Source organism: Pieris brassicae, chromosome 5 (assembly GCF_905147105.1).
Source record: "Pieris brassicae chromosome 5, ilPieBrab1.1, whole genome shotgun sequence".
Taxonomy (NCBI): domain Eukaryota; kingdom Metazoa; phylum Arthropoda; class Insecta; order Lepidoptera; family Pieridae; genus Pieris; species Pieris brassicae.
The window spans coordinates 14,069,450-14,090,814 of NC_059669.1; the positions used below are offsets into that span (position 1 = coordinate 14,069,450).

Below are 21,365 nucleotides of genomic sequence, written 5' to 3' on the forward strand. Positions count from 1 at the left end.
TCATCAAACAAGCGTTTCTTTTTCATACTAACCTAGTGCATTTAAAATTATTGAATAGGTACATACGTTATTATGCCAGTTAAAAATACAACAGGTGGTATTTTTACATATAACATGTAAATTAGTAAATTTTTTATTTATTTGTATAATAAATACGAGACTAGGATTAGGGTTTTTTAGGAAAAAATGCGTACTGATTCTTAAAAGGCCCGCACAATTACGAGCCTTCAGGGAATGTGAGTGTCGTCAGATCAGCCTTGTTCTCGTTTGCCCCCGGGTATATAGAAAAAGAAGACACGAAATTGCCCATGTTACCGAGTCCAATATTAAAGCAACACCTCAAGTATCGATTGTTTAAAGTTGCCAGTTATTTATTCTCTAAATAGCACGTGCCGATAGACGGGAACAGGTAGCACTCTATTTATGAGGTCTGGTAGTTTTATTTACGTCTCATATAAACAAACCAACCTATATTGTACTTAATATATAATAAATTAGATTACGGGCAATATTGTATTTCTACCTCGAATAGAAATATATTAATGTTTAATAAAATTCAAACAAATTTATAAAGCGTTGTCCCTGTGGCAGTGTACCTTTCACATTGGCAGCATTTCCTCGCTGTATTGCGATACTTATTCGTTAAGCGAGGAAAGCACGAGCTGTGGGGTGACAGATACCTACTATCTATTAGGCGCCAACTTAAATCTTTAATTAGCGCGCTTGTCTCCAAGAGTCTCTACTCCTAAGGAAACAAAATCAAACTTGGAGGAAAGACTCTTATATTTGTAGCCATTTATTATTTTCCGCCTTCTCTACGGCCGAGCCAGCTTTTGCTTGAGGGAATCGAATATTATAAGTCTAACTGGTAAATTAGAATGATATCAGATCTTTTCCATCTATTTGTGTGTTTTGGTCCGTTGTGCATCCTGGCTAATTAAGCCAGCCTAGCTTCTTTAAGAAACTCAGAAGTTTCCTGAGGACTTCACATACTTCACGGAGCGACCGCGCTCCGAGGATTTCCTCCTCCTCCTCCTTCCGACTCCTCTGCGATGAGACAGCCTCTGCAAAAGGTTGAGTCAAAAAATTATTTTGACATACAGGAGAATTTCACCATTAGCGCAAAGAACCCCGTGGGTATGTCATAAACGGATTTTAAAATACGTACGTATAAATTTCTTCTGAATCTTAACACTATTCATAACTATTGAGTGCTTTGTCCTTATCACTCGCTGGTCACTTAGCAATTATGTTTATGTGATTAAACATTAGATACTAATAACTTAAGTGTTTAGCAAATCCATTAAAATGTGTGTAGGGTAGGGTAGGGTGGACTCAATTTCCGCACTTAGACGCGTAGTTGGTCCGTTGTGCGTAAAAGTCCTGGCTAATTTAGCCAGCCTTTCTCCTTCCAGAAGCACAGAAGTCTCCCGAACACTTCACAGGCTTCGCGGAGCGACCTTACTGTTCCGAGAATTTTTGTGCGTTGATTAGCCACAGCCTCGCATTCCAGGACTACGTGGGTGACTGATTCCTCTGCGCTGAAACAGCCTCTGCACAATGGGCTGTCTGTCACGCTTAGGACAAAAATATGTTTATTAAGGAGACAATGGCCCGTAATTGTCCCTATCAATGTTTTGAGATTGGTTCTATTTAGGCTTAGAAGTCGCTTTGTCAGTTGCAGGTTCACTGCTGGCAGAGCCATTTTGGACTGTTTGCAATCCACACTTCGCTACCATCGTTGATGCTGGAGTTCAGCGGATTTCTGGCGAATCCAGGTTCGCACTAGCGAGAAGGGCTGTTTAATTTTAATGTTATATGTATTTTAAAATGTTTGAGTCACTATTATTAACTTTGATTATTCTTATGTGTTAATTTAACATTATTGCTATTTTATAATTTATTTTATATATAAAAAGATAATAGAAAAAGAAAACGAAAGAGATGAAATTGGTTTCGCCAATTTACTAAATACTCAAGCAATTTATTATTTTTATGTTTTAATTACAATATAAAAGAGATCCAATTGGATATTATGATCGGAAAGTTTTAAAAATATTCACATATCACTGTTAAACGTATTAGAATATATTTATAATATCTGATGTTATTTTGCTAAAATATATTAATCGGTGCCTTCTCCGAAATAATCAAAAGCTATTCTTCAGAATTTATATTACCCGATTGCCTGACTAAGGCGTCCCATACCGTCTCTTTCACGCCGAATATAAAGCGAACAGTAAGAAAGAGATAGACACGCAATGGGCGGAGCGTCCTCGTGCTACGCATTTGAGAATTTGTTTCAATAAAATAAGAACAAAGTTATTGTTATTTGTCTGAGAATTGATTTAAAATAGTACTGGTTACTAATAAACTTAATCTATGAACATCATTAGTTACTGTAGATATTTGATCGTATTTTTTTTATACAACAAATATTAGTGGGCACAAATTCAAATAGGCACGGGAAAGGCAAGAAAGATGCCATTGCAGTATAAGATAATTCAAAGTAATATTGAAACAATCTTGTTAATGGGTATACATGGTCGGAAGTATATGAAACTTTGAACGTTAATACAATGGGTACCTATCTGCCTAGGCATTGTTAAATAACAATTTTCATATAAAATACTGATTGACAAAACCTATCAATAAAAGTGCCAAATAATGTCAATTTGTTTATAGAAATCTAAAAATAAAAGTGACTGGATACTATGGAAGACATCAATACTTACAAACCTACTTTAGAAAATTCTTGATATTATAAATAAAATCGATTTAATCATATGTAATCATAATTTTTACCAACACATTAATTATTTAGAAATTATTGAATTTTCATATGCGGGAGTCGTCTCCTTTCTGAATCTTGCAAACTCCGATTGCGATTCTGACATTTCTGTAAGACGGAGAATCTCTCAATATAACACTGGTATTGTCCATCAAACTCATTTAACCCAGTGAGTCATAATAGTTTTTATAAAAGTTTATTGCTCTTGCATTTCCGAACCTCTTGGCTTTATTTACGTTTATAGTGTAAGCGACGACAGCGTTAACGACGCATCTTCCTGCCGCGCATTTGTCTGTCAACGCGCACTTGGTACCGGATGCATAGAAAAACGTTTGCGTCTAGGCCTTGCTACAGAATATAAAATTAAATATTTTTGTTACTAATGCGATAAAGAAATCACCTTAAATATATTATTTAATTTTAACTTCACTTAGGAAATGAAATATTATCTATATATTTATTTATTTAAATCACCGAGGCTTTTCTACATTTCTTCTTTAGCAATTATGTATATTAGTAAATAGTTGTGTAGGCCTTATCGCATATACTTGAACTGAATCCAGGATGTACTAGACAAGGGACAAGTTAAGAGTACCCATAACCGACGAGCATGCATGGTGAATATCATGAAAGTGGAAAAAGCGCTTGGCGATAGCAATAAATAATTACGTTTAACTTCTATCAGCAATAATAATAATAATAGCCTTTATTGCTAAAAAATACTCATCCTAGTACCTACTATAAACACTAATCATTATGCGTCAAGCTGGATAATTTCTGTTTAACAGCTTGTACTTGAACGTCTCTCGTCTTCCTCTAAGACTCTTCTCGGTGTCTATCTTTACGTAGCCACATAGGGCCAGCTGCTCTACTTATATCATCTTCCTATCAGCAATAGGTACTGTAAAACAGAAGTTCGTGTTATAGTACTATGGTCACAACAGGCAAACACGTAGTATCAAGGAGAATGAAGGCAAATCAGATAGAAACAGAATGTAAACACGAAACTACAGAAAATATAGGTCGGACAATCGAATAAAATTCCAAATTCAAACAAAAAATTTAACAGATGCAAATTCATTCAAACAAACGTTTACACATTATTAACAGATATAAATAGTATTTTTATATCTTGGGAAAGTAATAAATTATTACATTAGGACAAAAATATTTTTTAATATTCTAGTAACAATATTAAATAACAAACCTAAATTAGTAGTTAGGTCTAATGAAATTAAAAGAGTGTTTAAAGACAATTTGGTACAGTAACTCACATCGCATAACTTAATAGAACAAAAGAGAAATTTAGAAAGCATTAGATAGGTGTATTAAAATAAAAAAAATCGTTAAAATACTTTTGTAATGTTCTTAAAGTGTTTATTTCATAATCAATAAATGTTTCAATAAAACTTTGAAACGGAATTTTAAAGAAAATTTAATAAATAATGCAAGGAATTCGATTTTTGCACAATAAATTATTAAATTATAGTTGTGTATTATTATTTTGCAAACGTTTAGGATAATGAATAAAATCCATTTTTCGTTTTTCCTACTAAACGTACATGAGCGAATTCTCCTTCACCGCTCAAAATGGTTAAGTTATACGAAAATCGTTAGATATATTTCCTATACTGTCTTTCGTAGTAATAGTTATTGTTATTATAAAACGCATATTAGGCTAGTCAGCCAAAATGCTGCCATTATGTTGCAGCTTACGTCAATGTTGCATAGTTTTTAAAACGTTAGTTTCCGAATACAACAACTTTCCTAACATCGAAGGTGTTCCAATTATATCATTGCAAAAATATAATGACATAAAGCGATCATCGCGATTCAGGTGAATGGCCGAGCGCGCCATGTCTCCCATAATTCCGTCATCGGTGCGTCTGATGCGCGCCAAAATAAGTTTACTGGTTACTGGTTTGACACACGATCCGTGGCCTCCCGATACATGACGCATTTCAGTGGTCTACTTCAGGAATCACCAACTAATTTTAGATCAAAAGACATCAAAGCCTTCCACAGCATATAACAGTTTAAATTAGAAAGCACTCTAGCCAATTCCAACTAAACAATCAACAATCTTTTTTTACTATTTTCACGTCCAAGTCGATAAAGATGCTTGGTGAAGAAGTATACAAAATTGATTATAAAGCTTCAGAGTTTATTCCTACATACAAAACATACATACATACATACTTAAATTTCTATTATTATTATTATTAAGTATGAATTATATATTATTAAATAGATATCGATTTCAATATATTATTGCGTCGTTGATTAAATTTAAGAAAAATATTTAATTTACGTGAGTATAATTTCTAACAGTAAATCAATGTTCGTTATGTGGCGAATACATACTCCACGTATTAACCTCCATTATAGATTTGGTAAGAAGAGTGGATGATATACTACACAAGGCAACACAATATTTTGAAATATTATTTGTGCACATGACAATTATTTTATGATGGAAATCAACTGTCATAGTTATTTAATACGTTTTATTAAGGCTAAAGTATTTTATATTAATATGTAACACAATAAATAGATATTTTTAAACTTAAAATTATTCCTACCATATATTTTGATTGATTTCTCATTGATTCTTTTTTACCTGTACCTAAACGTAGAGGCTATGCAATATCAGTAGGATATACCTAATGCAAGTCATTAACCCGCTTCGTTTCTAATCCACAAATTTTTACTATTCCTTCCTTTAATTTTGAATCTTTACCTGCATGTTCAGGACCCATTAGTCCACTCCTGATCTCATACACATACGTTACAAGATAACGAACTAACACGGATTAAACAATTTTTTTTTTATAGCGCTTAGCGTCATCTGTTGAAATTTATTCGTACTATGTTCTTTCTTGCCATATTTAAAAAAGGTTCTAATTAAGTTAAAATTTCACTAAACATTTACCTTTGATTATTTGATAGTAAATCATATCAAATATAAAATTATTTTTACACTAAGTCCATAAAAAAATAGAGTAACGATACAATTTACAAACGATAATTTTTTCATATGGTAATTAAAGTTGTTTTCCCGAGATTCTTGAGAGCATCATAAATCTTATTTTGATAGCATAATTGTTATTAATTCAGTAAAAAAGTGCTAATAAATATTTATGTATTTTAATGTTTCAATGTTAAGTTTAACATATAGTAAAAAATAGTTATACAAGTGGAGCTAATAAAGAAATTGCTTGCCATGGCCGGCCCGTCCGACGGCGATCCCGACGGATGGGTCCAGTTCTGTGAGCGTCAGGCCAAAACTGCCGCTCAGGACTTCGCCAAGGCTTGCGTACAATACATACAGAGCAGCACAATAGACGGCACAGTTCGCCCATACACGTCTCAAAAGGAACTACTCAAAAAATTCGTCGAATGCTTCTCTGAACACTTTGACTTCGAATTTAACAAGCTAAAGGCACAGCACAAATTACCAAATGGCACACATACTGGACACGACGAAAGTGACTATTCAGAAGATACTGAGTCGCCGAAAACACATCACAAACCATTTTTCAGAAGGTTATCGTTTAAGGGTTTACGGCGTGGTAAGGGTCTGTTCCAAAAACAGCATTCAGATGAAGTAGAATTATCAACGAATTTGAACAAACACAATAAAACTAAGTTAGCGAAAATTGTTGTTGAATGTAGAAAAGAAGGATTAGTTAATTATTTAACTCCAGAAAGCTTGGAGCAACCTGGAGGCCCACAGAAATGGGAGAAATGTAGGCTAGCATTAGTTAAGACTGTTGGTGGTTATATGTTAGAATTTTACTCTCCACCTAAAGCTCAAAAACCTAGAAGTGGCGTATTTTGTTTCCTAATATCAGAGGCTCGGGAAACTACTGCTTTAGAGATGCCTGATCATGAAAATACTTTTGTATTAAAGGTATTATTTCACAACCTATAATATTATATCTATTACATTTTATAAAACTTCTAAACTAAAACAAGTTTGATTATATATAATTTGTAAACAATATCAATAGAATAAAGATTGAAATTAATATTACTCATTCAAATTTTTGTAGGGAATTATTTAAAATATTGTGTGGTCTACACATGTGAGATTAGTGATTCTCTGATATTTACCATATTCTGTTATCTAACAATTTATTATTAATGCTTGTTTTAATAACTTATTTTAGGCTGACAACAATATGGAATATGTAATTGAGGCAGCTGATGTAGATGACATGAAGTCATGGTTAGCAACAATAAAATACTGTATGAGATCGGCACCTACAACCCAGCCACCACCAGATTCTCTAGCTGGACTGTCAGAGCCTACACCCCCAGATCTGCCACCGCGAAGAGATTTACCCTCAAGTACTAGTAATGCAGATTTAGCAACGGATACTCCTGAAGAGGCTGAATTAGGTGAGTTTCAAATTGTAAGATGTGTAAAATGGATATGGTCTCGTGAAATATGTGTATTTTCTTGTTAAGTTAAGTAAATATTAGATGTGGCTATGTTAATATATTTTTCTTAAGCAGGGTAAAATTATATCTTTACATTTCTGCCTTGCTTTATTATTATATAATTTATATTAAAATTAAGCATACCATGGAACATTTTATACACAACAAACACAACTTTGTATTTAATTATTGATCTCAAATTCTGTTCTGAATTCACTACAAATTTATACAACTCGAATAATATTTATCTATATTCAATATTATGACAGATAAATATTATATCTGGTACATACATCAATTTATAGAATGAACTAGATAAGAGTCTGCTAAATTTCAGGTTCAATAGCAGAAGAGGGATGTGATGTAGGCCCCCGAGTGTCTCTCGGTGAGTGGCCATGGTTCCATGGGACTTTAGCCAGGTCGGCAGCTGCAGCATGTGTTTTGGCCGGTGGAACTGCAGCTCATGGATGCTACCTCGTTAGGCAGAGTGAAACACGGAGGGGAGAATATGTGCTCACTTTTAATTTCCAGGTTTGTCTTATCCACATTTTTTAATCCACATAATTTATTAACATTGTTATAGCATAGTCCAAACATAAAATATTTTACTTTATAAAAATAGTAAAATAGGTATAATACAATAAAAACATATGCTTTTAAGACTGGTCATATAATAGGCATAGAAATATCACCTAACACCCTAAAAAAATTATTTTAAATTTATATTAATCAATCTCAATTAACATTGCAATAGTAGTGTATAAATCTAGTAGAAAAAAAAACCATCATTTGCCACTTTCTGTTATAAATTTTCAGGGCCGAGCTAAACACCTGCGAATGACACTAAGCGAATCTGGACAATGCCGGGTGCAGCACCTCTGGTTTCCAAATGTCCATGACATGCTGGAACACTTCCGAGCAAACCCCATTCCGCTGGAATCGGGCGGGGCAGCTGACGTTACTCTTACAGAGTATGTGGTCTGCCAGGACGGACCAAGAAATCAAGTGAGCTATACACAGTAGTACACATTTAATTTTTTTTTCTTCACTTATAAACATCAAGTTAAGGATAACACGGGCTGTTACATATATGTATAATTTTAGTATTTTATAAACAAAGGTTATTATGTTTTTGAGAAACAAATCTGTTAGAACTTTGTTGAATTTAGGATGTTATGATTCTATAATAATAAATAAAACATACAATATTAAATAAATTAAATTACTTTGAGTTCTACATATTAAATTCTAACAGCAGACAACTACACAGGTACTATCTTTAATTCGTGCATTAAACATATGAAATGTATAAATACATATGTTCATATGCAATGTTTGATTGGTGTACATTTGTTGTTAATAACTAGTTTTCAAAGGATCAGAGACAAAAAATTAAAACCATGAGGCTTATAACATCATCCCACCGAAGAAAGTCTCTTTTATTACAAATTCTCACATTTTCCAATCTGAAACATTTTGTATTTTTTTTTGTCTCCAGCCTACTGTAACTGTGTATACGTTTTGCTATTAATTGTTTAGTTGTAGCTTAGATAAGTCTTGTCATTATTTTATAATTATAACTCATAAAACTGTATTAAATAAAAAACATATTGCCCAATTGCCTAAACTCATTTACATATACATATACATATATGCAGAGGATGCAACTAAACCCAACTTCTATTTTATGAATGGGTCTGTATGAAAATGGTCATGTCATTGCTTTACCAACTAGTTTCTTAAGGGTCACTCCTGTCTGAACATGTTTTTGGCCCCTAAAATGTTATTATGAGTTATATTTGTAATAGATAACAAATAATTTTGAATGGCAACAAAGACAATAAATCCCTCTTACATCTGTATATGTCTTTATGTAGCTTTGTATATTTTCGTTTGCTTTTTTGTGCACTGGCCTGTTGTTTTCACATTTTGAAAAAAGAATCAAACTATACATAAATAGTTTCCATACATTTGTAAATATTTTTATTAAATTGGTTAATAATCAAAATTTCGTTTTCTGTACATTATGTACGAAAGTAAAAATGTTAAGTGTAATGTATATTTGAATTTGCTGTTGATTCCTGAACATGCATTTTATTTATTGTATTTTAATATCATTAGATTAAGAATCGTAGGATCTAGCTATTTTTATTTTGCGGTTAAAGTTTTTTAAGTTGACATCTATAAGGGTATATCTTGATGCAAAAGTAACAATGAATACTCTAACAGTCTTTAATATTTTAAATTTGAAGAAGAAAAGCCTCAAATTTAATCTATTAAATTTTTTTCATCTAGATATACCTTGACTGGTCATAGATAACTAACCTTTAGTATAGATTTTGTTAATTTTGTACAAACCGAACTTATGTTCTGTGAAGCTTTAATCATATTTTTGGTTGTAATTTTTTTATTATTAAAGATTTCTGCTATTGCTTTGTTTTTTTTTCTTTGCTTTTGTTTGGTCTTGCGTGCTTGTTTATGTTTTAAGGTAAGTTTATCTTATAACTGTTATCTTCAACGACAGATTATGAATAAAGAGTATCTGATAGATATCAATACAGCCTGTATCATACCTGATGATGACCACTATTCGCAAAACCTTTTATTATTTACGTAATGTCAAATTTACAATGTATAAACAAGTAATGTTTCAATCTTGCTTCTTGTTAACCCAACTATGCTAAATATATTTCATTTTGCACATCATATTATTGCCAGATAAAAATATACAATAGTCATAAAGGGTTACATTTAAAGACCAGGTTATACTACTGTAACAAGTCTGGTATTCATATGAACATAAAAAATTATATGAAAATAACGTTAAATGTTATGTTAGGTTATTATGATGTTTTTAAAGTAATAGACAGGTAAGAAAAACAGTAGTCTCTTATGTATTTTTATGTGCGACTAAAGAACCTACGTACAAAGCTATTTTTTTTTGTAGGGGATACCAAATGTATATTTGGTGTAACTTTTGTATAAAATGTAAATTTCCTTGTTGCATATTTAATGTCTTAAAACATCGCGAGGAAACTTCTTCGGCTGATCACCTGAATGCCTATATGCGACGCTTATAGCGCATTTATTTTCCGATAATTTATATTTATTAATAAAACTTATTGATTGCAGTCGGAAGTGTCACACGGTAGTGACGTTCGTATGAGACGTGCGGAAATGGAGGCTCTCTTCGGAAACAATAGCAGCCCATTGGATCACCGAGCTGTTGACAACCAATATGTACTATGTAACATTCGTCCATCGACCTCGGACAGAAATCCTACCTAATTTTCGATGCGATATTAGTACGACGAATGCGAGTTTCAATTCTAAGGTGATATGGTACGAAGAAAGTTGGGATAGAGTTAATCTCTCTCAGTACCTAACGTTGCTAAATGTTTGTCTTAGTAAATTCATAATGTTTCTACGATAATCAAGTCTGGTCAAAGGCAGCACGAACTTGTGTGTAACGTATTGGTATTTTTGATGTAAAATAAATAAATTCTTTCTTCGAAAATGATTCGATCATAATTTGAAAGAGAGAACGTAATACACGTTTCAAAAGATGGCGCTATAATGAGATTGCCAGATAAGCTTTGTGCAATATTATTTTTGTTGCTCAATATTATGAGTAGGTTGTATAGGATTTTGCCAAATCAATCTTGCTATTTAGCCAATTTATGCTTAAGTACTTTTTTATTATATTAATACTCAATGTAGTTTATATTTTTCTTAATGACGGTGCGTTAGAAATTAAGTCAGAACCAAGTAAACAAACGTCAATTGTAGAAAAAGCTTTATTTTTTAGCCGCTGATAATTGAGCGCTCTTTGTGTATCTGGCATTAAATTATTAATGTTCTTTTGGAACTATAGCACAATTTTATACTGTCTGTAAGGATCGCTGTGTCAATATATGTTCTCAGGATAAAAAACTTATCCGACTTTAATGAAAGTAAGCAGATAGGTGGTAGCAACGTTAATATTTTATAGACCACTCAAGATAACAAAGCAAAATGTTTTCTCTATTGACGTTAACCATCGGTGGAATTCTAAGCTTAAAAGGTCAAATAAAAAAAATTGTTAATATGCAGTTAATAACACCTAAGTTAAAGAATTACCTATCTGATTTCTTGAAGTATGAAAGTGAATGTTGGAATTGAAATAGACATAAGTAGGAATATCGTTTGTTGTTTAAATAAACATTAGAATAATTATTTATTAAATGTCGCCCCAGATACCCACACGATAGCTTTTGAGTCTATAGCGATTTCCCGCTAAAACCACAGATTGTTATTTTTTATAGCGACATCTATATTTTAAGCTGTAATACATGCACTAAGTTTCAAGTTTACCTTCTTCCTTATCAAACCCTCAGATTTATTACTTCGCACAAAGGATTTTGACATGCGATTATATCATTATTCGATTCTATAGATTACCCTTAGTCCATGGACTGAAGAATTTAGAAGCATCCCGGACCTGATCAGATGTCAACAGATTGGGACGGGATACGGTCTTTCTTTGCGTCCAATTCTTAGAGACTATGCAACTAGATCTCTAGCTTTCTGGCCAATCCAAGCTTGATGTATTCATTAACGGAGTATATTCCAACTTCAAACCCTGCGTCATATCCCCGACGCTCAGGCAGTTATCGATCAGTACCGGAACAAACTGGTGTCTGAAGTCCAAACTCTGCTACGTGGAGTCTCCAATTTGAACACCAAAAAAGACACCGCTGTGCAAATGACCTTTGTTTCTCCTCTTCAAAGACTCTCCTCCACATCCAGCATTGGAATACTGGGCGTTGATATATCAAACGGCGTTTAGTGTGTTCAGCAGGCAAGACCGTATTTCACTCCGAACCATCACTTACAACTGCATAAATCACATATTTGGCCTGACATGGAGTACTGTTCTCATCTCTGGGCGGGAGCTCTAGTACCAGCTCCTTCCACTCGAGTGTATTCAACAAAGAGCGGTTCGAATCCTCGACAACCTTAATTTTTGCGTTGCGTAGAGATGTAAGGTCTCTGTGCATCTTCTACCGCATTTACCATAGAGAGTGTTCAGATAAAAATCTGCATACGAAATTCCGTGACGTCCGTCATTCCAGAACTGAGCGATATTTAAGGCAGTTATTGACGCGCTCCATCACTATGTGGAACTGGAGCTAGGTAACCGCTGAAATATTTCCGAACCATTTCTACTTAAGGTTTTTATGAAAAACGCATACCAATTCTTAAAAGGCCGGTAACGTACTAGAGAGCCCTCTGGCATTGAGAGTGTCCATAGTGGCGGTATCACTTATCATCAGGTGAGCCTCCTACCTGTTTGGCTAGTATTTGCACTCCGTAACCGAAACTATTAATTCCACATCCGTAAAGCTATTGTTATATTGAATTATGTGATACGAAACTCAATTGAAATCGCAATAATAAATCTATCAGCTCGGGTTGATCAAAGGGTAAAATATTTGTGTCAGAAGGAAACAATCTTCGTTCACGCCTGATACAAAATTATTGTTGTTTCAAATATGTACATTCACATTCATTATATAAATTTTCTAGACATGTTTAATTACGTTGTTGAATCTCATGAATTTATTTTTCAGTTGATTTTTATAGAAGAAATGTTTTAATAACTTTCGGTGTTTGTTAGTAATAAATTCATCGTGTGGGTGTGATTGTTATAAAATGTTGCCTTGTAGTTAATCCTAAGTGTAACTGTGTTGTCGCTGTTGCAATGCTTATACGGGTCTCCCAAATTATGATTTAAAAAAATACATTTATCTAAGCCCGTAATAAGGCCAATTTGTATTTTTTCGAACAATGCGTCACTATTAAGGCCAGTACTGTTAAAAGCGAAGAAATTACACCTGTATAATTAACCCAAGGAATTATCTAAACTGCCAATATGGAACTAAAAGACAGAATCGCATTTAAATCCATATAAGTTTTCCGAGTTGGTACCAAAGTCCCATAAACAACTAACGGATAAAATATTAAATAAGTTTATAAATTTACATGCGTAAGGCCTGTTTTAACTAATCTGTAAATTTGTATATGTATGCAGTTCTTGTTTTGCTGGTAATCCAATATATACGAAAAAAATGTTTGTCCAAACGGAGTGTTGCGAAATGTAATCTTAGAAATAGTTTTTGATGGTTGGTGCATTACTTTTTAAATTATTACATTTAACCTGGACATAATGAATTCAATTCCCATACATGTTATAACCAATTTGTAAGGCTTGAACCTTTTAAAAACCTTTTCTTTATATTTGATTAACATTGCAAGTTACTATAACTGATATTTATTATTATTTACTTTGATGACCTTTTTTAACAAATAATAACTAATAATAATATGAAGTGCATGTAGCACAATCAACGGATATCTGTTTGTTATAAGAATCAGCTGTTAGCAATGTAACATTCCCTATTAAGAGTGAATGTAAGTTTGTAATATATACATTATATTTTGCAGACAAATTTCTTATTTATTTCCTATGTTTTTTTTTTATATAAGCCTGATGTATACGCCAACGCGATATAATTAGGATATATCTAATATCAGGAAAAAATAACCCCAACACTATAATTATAAGTGCTAACATATATGTGCCTGATATACGTCCTTCGTTTTGGCCTAAGATTTTTGGATCTGTTTCATGATTTTTTTTTTCTAGTAAACAAATAGGTGATCAGTCTTCGGCGCAGTGCCTGACACACGCCGCCACTCAAGACAATACGTTTCCTTCACAGTGCGAACGAGGGTTAATTACGTTATTCCATTGGAGCCGGAGTTTGGCCTTAGGGTAAGAGAAGTTCAGACCCCTAGTCAGATCTCTGCTGATATTTTACTGCTTGATTTTGATCATTGTTTTAAAATAGCAGTCTTCGTATATACTAATGTACAATGTAATTAAATATTTTAAACATAAAACTTTATAAATATTTTACAAACTCTTTGGCTAAAAAAATAAGTTTATAAAATTGGTCGAATTTTCTTCACCTATTCTGAAATCTTTATTGAAACACATTCTTCGTGAAATTATGGCGCCAACATTTGGCGGGCGGTGGTGCGCGGCGGCGGGAGTGACGAGTTGATGGCGTGATTGGTAAATCTGTTGACGTTTGTGTCCCGCGCTGTGTACGATGCGCAAACATTCCCCCTCTCCCTTGTTTAATGCCCAAGAAGTTTGCCGGTACCTTTGCTTACATTTATGAGGACGGTTTGCGTTCTCTACCACAGATAAAACTTTATAATGATATTTCGAATACCATTAAGGTTTAGTAAAATATTTGGTGAATTCACCAATTACTTTAGGTACCCCGGAAATTAAGGAGTTAGTAATTGTAATGATAAAAAAAATTACAATATGATATTAGTTGTAGGGAAGGCATTAAACATTTATATAATCTGGGGCTTAAGGCAAAATTGCTTTTCGACAGGCGTGACCTACTCACGCCAAACATATGAAAATACACACGCGAGCTAATGTCGAAAATTTGATGAATTTATATTTTCCAAAATAAGAATGTATACTCTATGACATTTTCAAATTTTGGCGGTATACGTACGTACGAATTTAACACACTTTATTATACAAAACATATACTGTTTCGATTAAAATTTGATAAGTAAATAAAAGATTTACGTAACAATTAATTTAATCATCCAGTAAGGGAACTATATAAAACTCAGAAAACATCTGTCTTTGATCTTCTTTTTCCAGCTTTAACTGCAAAAGTAGGAGGCCGTTGGAACTGCATCGCAAAACTACCTTCAAAATAATTTATAACGGTTACAATTAATTAGAAAAAGCTACAATTTCTAAAAATGATTTATATTATGTTTTATAATAGAAAAATAAGAGGGTACCATAGTTAAAAGATTTATTGCGAGTAATTACACATTTCTGGGCTAATTAATTTTTAGTCCAATTATTTTAGATTACGACCTACACAATTATTGTTTTAATGGGAATTGAATCCAGAAGAGTTTATCCAATAAGCCACAGAAATATTTGAAATTAGTTACTACAAAGAAATTCTTTTTTTAATATTGAATGAAACCCAACCTTTGAGGAAACGGCAAGTGCCTTCATAATAAGTCTTATATGTTGGAGCTGATACTTAAGCGTGACTGACTTTTCACAGTTAAAGCTTTGGACCATGTCTGAAGACTTCGGCATGTCTATACATGATCTATCCTGTAAGACAATTATTAATCTTCAGTAACTTAAAACAAATGTTAAGGATATTTGCCAATTAAATTAATATTGGAGATACTATATAATTGATGCATAGAAAAATATAAAATCAGGGAAACCATTGTCTTATTTTATTATAGAGAGTTTATTAAATATGTTTAGAATTTGTTCAGGAATTCCTATGAAAAAAAAATCATCTTTACGGATAAAATCTGAAAAAAAAACTGATTAAAAAAAAATGTGTGCGTGTACTAGAGTAACATGTAAGAAGTGAAACTTCTTTATGACCTCATTTTCGAAAAATGATCTACTATATCCAACTTTAATTGGTTAAATAAAGTTAAATTAGATAAAGTTTAATAAAAGGCTTTTATTATCATAGACATGAATACAAATACTACAATTACTTCTATTTACCTTATTACTACTAAGATTATTACAGAATTTAATTAATTGTAATAGAATGATTACTATCATTGTCATCGTTATTATATATTTTTGTTATTGATGTCTTCGAATCAACCGTGGTAGGGACAAGAAAAATATGGCGCGCAACGGAAAAATGTGACGCGTAACCGAAAAATGTGACGGTATTTTTTTTTTACAATGCCGATAACGAAGTTTCACTTCAAAAAAGATTAGTAGAAAAGGGAAATAATTTATGTTTCTGATAAAATGAATGTTTTATAGGTGGTATACAACATAGTTGTTCTTTTATTGAAAATGTAACCAAGGAATGTTTTATTGCAATTCTTGGCTCTACTCTACTCCTGAATTACCTGCATTCCATATGTAACAATGCTGACATTAGGATGTTCAGGTGAGAGATTAATCTCAATGATATCACAGGTCTTTTCCATATCCACTAGAAGACTTAGAAAAGCTGGTGCTTTCAAAACCAGTTTGGCCACTTCCTCTGTATCTTCATCTCTGAGTTCCAGAACTGACTCTGCTGTTTGTGTCGAGATTTCACAGTCTGTCATCACATTGCTGAATGATTGGGGTTGAAGCCTGGAAATCAAAATTAAATTTAAGCTTTCATTCAGAGACAAAATATTAAGTAGCAGCCTTTCCGAGAATTGCCATTATAGCTATATTTTTTCAAAATCTCGAACATATTGAATATTGCCTATGTTAGAGTTAATAATTGTTAAAATGCTGATATTATTAATAAATAGATAGTTTTTACTTAATTTTCCCTTTTTATAACTACATATCATATGTCACATTCCCTTTTTGTTCTTATATAATATTTAAACTATATTTATTGTATACATATTTTAATAGTTAAAAAAGATCACTTTTATAATATAGCAAAATACACTACAGGAATGTTTACACTCTTCCAATGCAATTTTATTTTTTTCTTGATTCTACCATTAACAATGATAAGAGAGAGATAGCATAGAACTGAATTCGGTTGGACCTACAGTACCGACTGTACCAAACTGTTTCAGTACTTAGATATTTGCTTGTCCTTTGACTTACACTAAAAGTAAAGGGGACCCCTCACATCTATAATACATCTTCAAACTAGATTCTTCCGCTGAGCCAAATATGTTAAGGCATTCTGTCAAGACTGCAATACTAATCTGAAAATATAGTGACTAATATGTAACTCTAATGAAAGGGACACAAGCAGAAAATATTAATAATAAAAAATGAATGTGTCAACATTCTCATGAAAATTCTATACAATGTTTTAAAAAGACTCACTTTTGTATAAATAATCTTAAAATTACAAATTATATTAGAAAAGTTATTTAAATATCAATCTTACATAAATTATCATAACTTGGATTAGTCAGGAAGCATATGACAAAAACTTTTTTTTTTACCTACAGCAGTTATAGGTCAAGCTTAGTCTTGACTCAAATGCTTACACTCAATCCTTAATTCATTGAATATTGAATAATAATATAAAGTTAGGTCATAGAACATGAGCATCACCTTAAACATAACATCAACATCATCCCTAACATGGTACTCATTAAAGTTATCAGCAGGAATATAAGCCGATGCCTGAACACATTTTCCTTCTTCCACTGTCAGCTTTAAACCCTCTTGCATGGCACAAAAAACAGCACACTGTAAATAAATCAAGATTATACATGTTATATATTTCATAATCATTTAGTAATACTATTAACATACTTCTTGAAATTGTATAGCTTTTATCAAGCTGCACAATGTTTTTCCTGAATCCATTGAAGCTGTGAAATAATATTGAGAAGTACCATCATCCATTTTGCTCTTCAAACATAGATCTTAATAACATCAAGTACTGATCCTGGGTAACTTTGTGATCAACTATTCGATCTAAAATCATAGCAATTCGAGCTGCTAGAACATGTTTACACATCAACTGTGATTTTTTCTCTATCACTTGGTGCTTAAATGCAAGACAGGGACAAAAATTAATTCTTGGAAATACTCTGTAGCATCTATCGTTTTCTCCCTTGATTTCAACAAGAACTCTTCCGTTATTACAGTTTGAATAAGTCTCCAAAGTAGGATATTTTTCAAGAATTTCAAATGCTCGTTGCAGTGTTGCCCCAAAAACAGAGTGCAGAGTTAATATCTCTTCATCTGTAACTGATTAGGATCATTGTTATTATCCACTTACACTTACATATATTAAGTTTTTGGATTGTAATAAGAATGTTTACAAATTTTCTTACATTGTTTAGATCCGTTTGAATTAACTCGTTCTTCTATACGACAAAATATACTTTCCACAACAATTGATATTTTAGACGATTTGGGCATTTGAGGATATTTAATATTGGAAATAACTACAAAATATTAACTTTCGTACAACCCCGCGCTTTCTGTACAAATTATTATTTTATAAATTTGACACTCCCTAGTCGCAAGAGTAAACAAATACATCAAAATCAAAACATGACACCAGCCGTCGTCTATAATCAATCTCAATGACATACGCTAATTCATACTTGACAAAGTCAGATTACAATCGAAGAATGAGTTTGATGACGATATGTTTTTGTGGATCCGAATAGCAATTGATAAATTTTTATTTTATTATTAATTATTATTGTCGCTGTTAATTGGTCTGATTGGTGTGTTAACTTAAATTTGCTCATCGAATTGAGGAACTCTTGAGACTATTGCTTCACTATGTCCAATATAGGAAGTTCTTCCTGGGAAGGTTTGTATTCCCCTTTACTTTTTATCTACGGCCGGTGTTCTCCTGAACTCTTCTGTTTTCATTTTTATTTTGCAAAAAAATATTGTTTCTTTCTTGCTTTTCAGAACTAAGAAAACAGGCACGACAACTTGAAAATGATATTGATGTGAAACTAGTAGCATTCAGCAAATTAGGAGTGAGCTCAACATCATCTCGACTTAGTTCAGAAAGTGTTCCATTGATCAACAGTGACGACATGTTCGACACCATATCCATGGAGCTCCAACAAATGCTTACGAAGGTAGTTAGTTAACTGTAGATTAAGTGTTGAGTATTTAATACTATGTCTGTATTTTTAATCTCAACATGCTATGTAAGTATAAGTAACTGGTGACATGCCAATAAACTAATGTAAAAATAATACTCTACATTAAAATTAATATTGGCATATATGCTTAAAATTACTGAGAGTAAATTAGTTAGATTTGAGCTTCCTTTAGAAATTTATTTAAACAAGCTGTAAGCTACCTTATAAAGTAAACTTTTACTATAATTAATACTTTCTTCTCACAGCTATCTGCAATTAATGACAAAATGGCAGATATAGCTCCAGGAGGGGCAGCTACAATGCACACATTGAAGAGACATAGAGAAATCCTTATGGTACAGGGTTTTAATAATTCAGTTTTCTAGAGTTTTTTTTTTTTCAAATTTTATTTATCAAAGTATATTTTTATGATCTCTAATAAAATTACCAATAAAATGAAACTATATAAATTAATAATTATGTTATTAAAAATATTATAATTGAAAAAAGGAATACAACAATATCTGTATTAAATTTTCAGGACTATCAGCAAGAGTTTTCTAAGACTTCTGCTCGAGTAAATGCAAGAAGAGAACGTGAGGAATTATTACGAGGCGGCAGTCCAACTCCCAGTACCTCAATGGGACTAAGCAGGCGAGATCAGTATGCCAAAGAAGCTAATCATTTGCATAGGTAAGAAAAATAAAAATAATTCTTTATACTGTATACCCACCGATTCTGCTATATAGAATAGTCCCAAAATATTTAATGATTATTTAATTTTCCTCTATGGGGAATTAGGTGATCAGCCTTTTGTGAAGTGTAAATTTTCAAGTCTTATGACATACTGACAAGCATAGTGAAGGAAAACACAACATGCCACAATATTTTCTTTTACTTAAGGCAAGATTGATTGATTAACACATCCTCAGTATTTAAAATTGTATACTCCTAGTTTTATCTGTGATTAGTTGTCTAGGGTGAGTAAAGATTTTGCTGTTTTTATACCTGGACTATTTTTGATATTTATATTCTCAAAATAAATTCAAAGATTTAAATTATATTCTAGTTCACACATCCTGGTTGATGAACAGTTAAACATAGCAATGGAAGCTCGGGAGCATCTCACTTCACAAAGGCAAGTCTTCAAACAGATGCAGACTAGGTTCAATGACATAACAAACAGGTAAGTTCAGAATTTAGTTTATATGCTATTACCTAACTATTCTTTCATGCCTTAACAGTTGAAACCTTGAAAAGAAAGATTAAGACAAAAAGGAAAATAAGAAAAGTCTAATTAGAGTTCCTTAAGTCAAACCAAGATAACCTAATAATAATGCACAGATATAACTAGGCAGATTAAAGAAGCACCTGTTTTAATTAAAATACAAAATATTCTATTATTTTTAAACTACCCCATTTTTTTAGGTTTCCAATGTTGAACAGCCTTATGTTCAGGATAAATGCTAAAAAACGAAGAGACTCTCTCATCATTGGCGGAGTTGTGGGCATCTGTACATTCCTTCTTCTCTTATATGCATTCCATTAAAAAAATATACGGAGTCCTTAAGGAGCTGATAAACAAATGCGGATTCAACATGGAGAATAGTTTTGATTCCCAGTGAAACAATAATTATTTAATTGTGGTAATTCTTGTATTAATATTTTCGTGCGGCATATTGATCCCTTGGCGTTACGAAGAGATGTGGGGTCGCTTTGCATATTCTATTGCATTTAACATGGAGATTGTTCAGAGGGGTTGTCTAATAAGTGCATCTGAGTTTCATTATTGGACGTCAACGCAGCATACAAGATACCATCCGTATCACCTCGACGTCCGTCGTTCCACAACGGAGCGTTTCTTAAGTCATTGTAGCCGCGCACCACTACTATGTAGAACCAGCTGCCCACTGAAGTATTTCCGAACCAATTCGACTTAAGGTCCTTCAATAAAAGAGCGTACCAATTCTTCAAAGGCCGGCAGCGCGCTTGCGAGCTTTCTGGCAGTGCCAGTGTGCATGGGTGGCAGTATCACTTAACATCAGATGAGCCTCCTGCCCGTTTGCCTCCTATCCTAACATAAAAAAAAATAGCTTTGTTATTTTAATCCTAGGTTAACAATTAACCATGACGCATACTTTAAAATACATGATATCGAAAATATCCATGCACTATAACATTACATTTAATTTTAAATGTATTTTTGGTTATTCGACTTAGATTATAATAGTTTTAAAATATATAAATATTCCTGTTTGTCGGCTTCTTAATAATATCATATATGTTGTGATTAGGAAAATGTGTCAAACTTGGCACTTATAACTACTTTTTAAATTTGTATAAGTTTATCAATTATATTTATATAAAGTAAAGAGCAATAAGTTTAACATCGATGAGAAATTCTTATTATGTAGACGTAGATATATATTTTATTAATCTTTGTGATATATGTTTA

At 32.5% G+C, this 21,365-nt stretch overlaps 3 protein-coding genes across 3 annotated transcripts; 2 read left to right on the forward strand and 1 right to left on the reverse strand.

Moving 5' to 3' along the window:
- The first annotated feature begins 5,859 nt into the window (after nucleotides 1–5,859).
- Nucleotides 5,860–12,482, forward strand: LOC123710079 (SH2B adapter protein 1). Its single transcript, XM_045661771.1, has 5 exons — nucleotides 5,860–6,704; nucleotides 6,964–7,195; nucleotides 7,575–7,768; nucleotides 8,054–8,242; nucleotides 10,370–12,482. The coding sequence occupies exons 1-5, from the start codon at nucleotides 6,015–6,017 to the stop codon at nucleotides 10,523–10,525; spliced, it is 1,461 nt and encodes a 486-aa protein (XP_045517727.1). The 5' UTR covers nucleotides 5,860–6,014; the 3' UTR covers nucleotides 10,526–12,482.
- A 2,410-nt stretch (nucleotides 12,483–14,892) lies between these two features.
- On the reverse strand, nucleotides 14,893–17,823 carry LOC123709728 (cell cycle checkpoint protein RAD1). Its single transcript, XM_045661250.1, has 6 exons — nucleotides 17,607–17,823; nucleotides 17,403–17,540; nucleotides 16,941–17,044; nucleotides 16,232–16,463; nucleotides 15,321–15,452; nucleotides 14,893–15,023 (listed from the first exon to the last, which is right to left on the reverse strand). Exons 1-6 carry the CDS (start codon nucleotides 17,697–17,699, stop codon nucleotides 14,910–14,912), a joined length of 813 nt encoding a protein of 270 aa, XP_045517206.1. The 5' UTR covers nucleotides 17,700–17,823; the 3' UTR covers nucleotides 14,893–14,909.
- A 606-nt stretch (nucleotides 17,824–18,429) lies between these two features.
- On the forward strand, nucleotides 18,430–21,094 carry LOC123710332 (Golgi SNAP receptor complex member 1). Its single transcript, XM_045662154.1, has 6 exons — nucleotides 18,430–18,624; nucleotides 18,729–18,904; nucleotides 19,177–19,266; nucleotides 19,452–19,603; nucleotides 19,980–20,096; nucleotides 20,339–21,094. The coding sequence occupies exons 1-6, from the start codon at nucleotides 18,594–18,596 to the stop codon at nucleotides 20,457–20,459; spliced, it is 687 nt and encodes a 228-aa protein (XP_045518110.1). The 5' UTR covers nucleotides 18,430–18,593; the 3' UTR covers nucleotides 20,460–21,094.
- The last annotated feature ends 271 nt before the right edge of the window (nucleotides 21,095–21,365 follow it).

What these genes read in the sequence shown, in the direction of transcription:
- LOC123709728 (XM_045661250.1), bottom strand. Translation starts at nt 17,699, where the DNA reads ATGGATGATGGTACTTCTCAATATTATTTCACAGCTTCAATGGATTCA. An exon ending in AAGCTATACAATTTCAAGAA is followed by an intron (nt 17,541 to 17,606) that starts GTATGTTAATAG and finishes ATTTATTTACAG; the next exon opens with TGTGCTGTTTTTTGTGCCAT. An exon ending in CACTTGCCGTTTCCTCAAAG is followed by an intron (nt 15,024 to 15,320) that starts GTTGGGTTTCAT and finishes ATTATTTTGAAG; the next exon opens with GTAGTTTTGCGATGCAGTTC.
- LOC123710332 (XM_045662154.1), top strand. Translation starts at nt 18,594, where the DNA reads ATGTCCAATATAGGAAGTTCTTCCTGGGAAG. An exon ending in AGGAAGTTCTTCCTGGGAAG is followed by an intron (nt 18,625 to 18,728) that starts GTTTGTATTCCC and finishes CTTGCTTTTCAG; the next exon opens with AACTAAGAAAACAGGCACGA. An exon ending in GAAGCTAATCATTTGCATAG is followed by an intron (nt 19,604 to 19,979) that starts GTAAGAAAAATA and finishes ATTATATTCTAG; the next exon opens with TTCACACATCCTGGTTGATG.
- LOC123710079 (XM_045661771.1), top strand. Translation starts at nt 6,015, where the DNA reads ATGGCCGGCCCGTCCGACGGCGATCCCGACGGATGGGTCCAGTTCTGT. An exon ending in AAAATACTTTTGTATTAAAG is followed by an intron (nt 6,705 to 6,963) that starts GTATTATTTCAC and finishes AACTTATTTTAG; the next exon opens with GCTGACAACAATATGGAATA. An exon ending in AGGACGGACCAAGAAATCAA is followed by an intron (nt 8,243 to 10,369) that starts GTGAGCTATACA and finishes TATTGATTGCAG; the next exon opens with TCGGAAGTGTCACACGGTAG.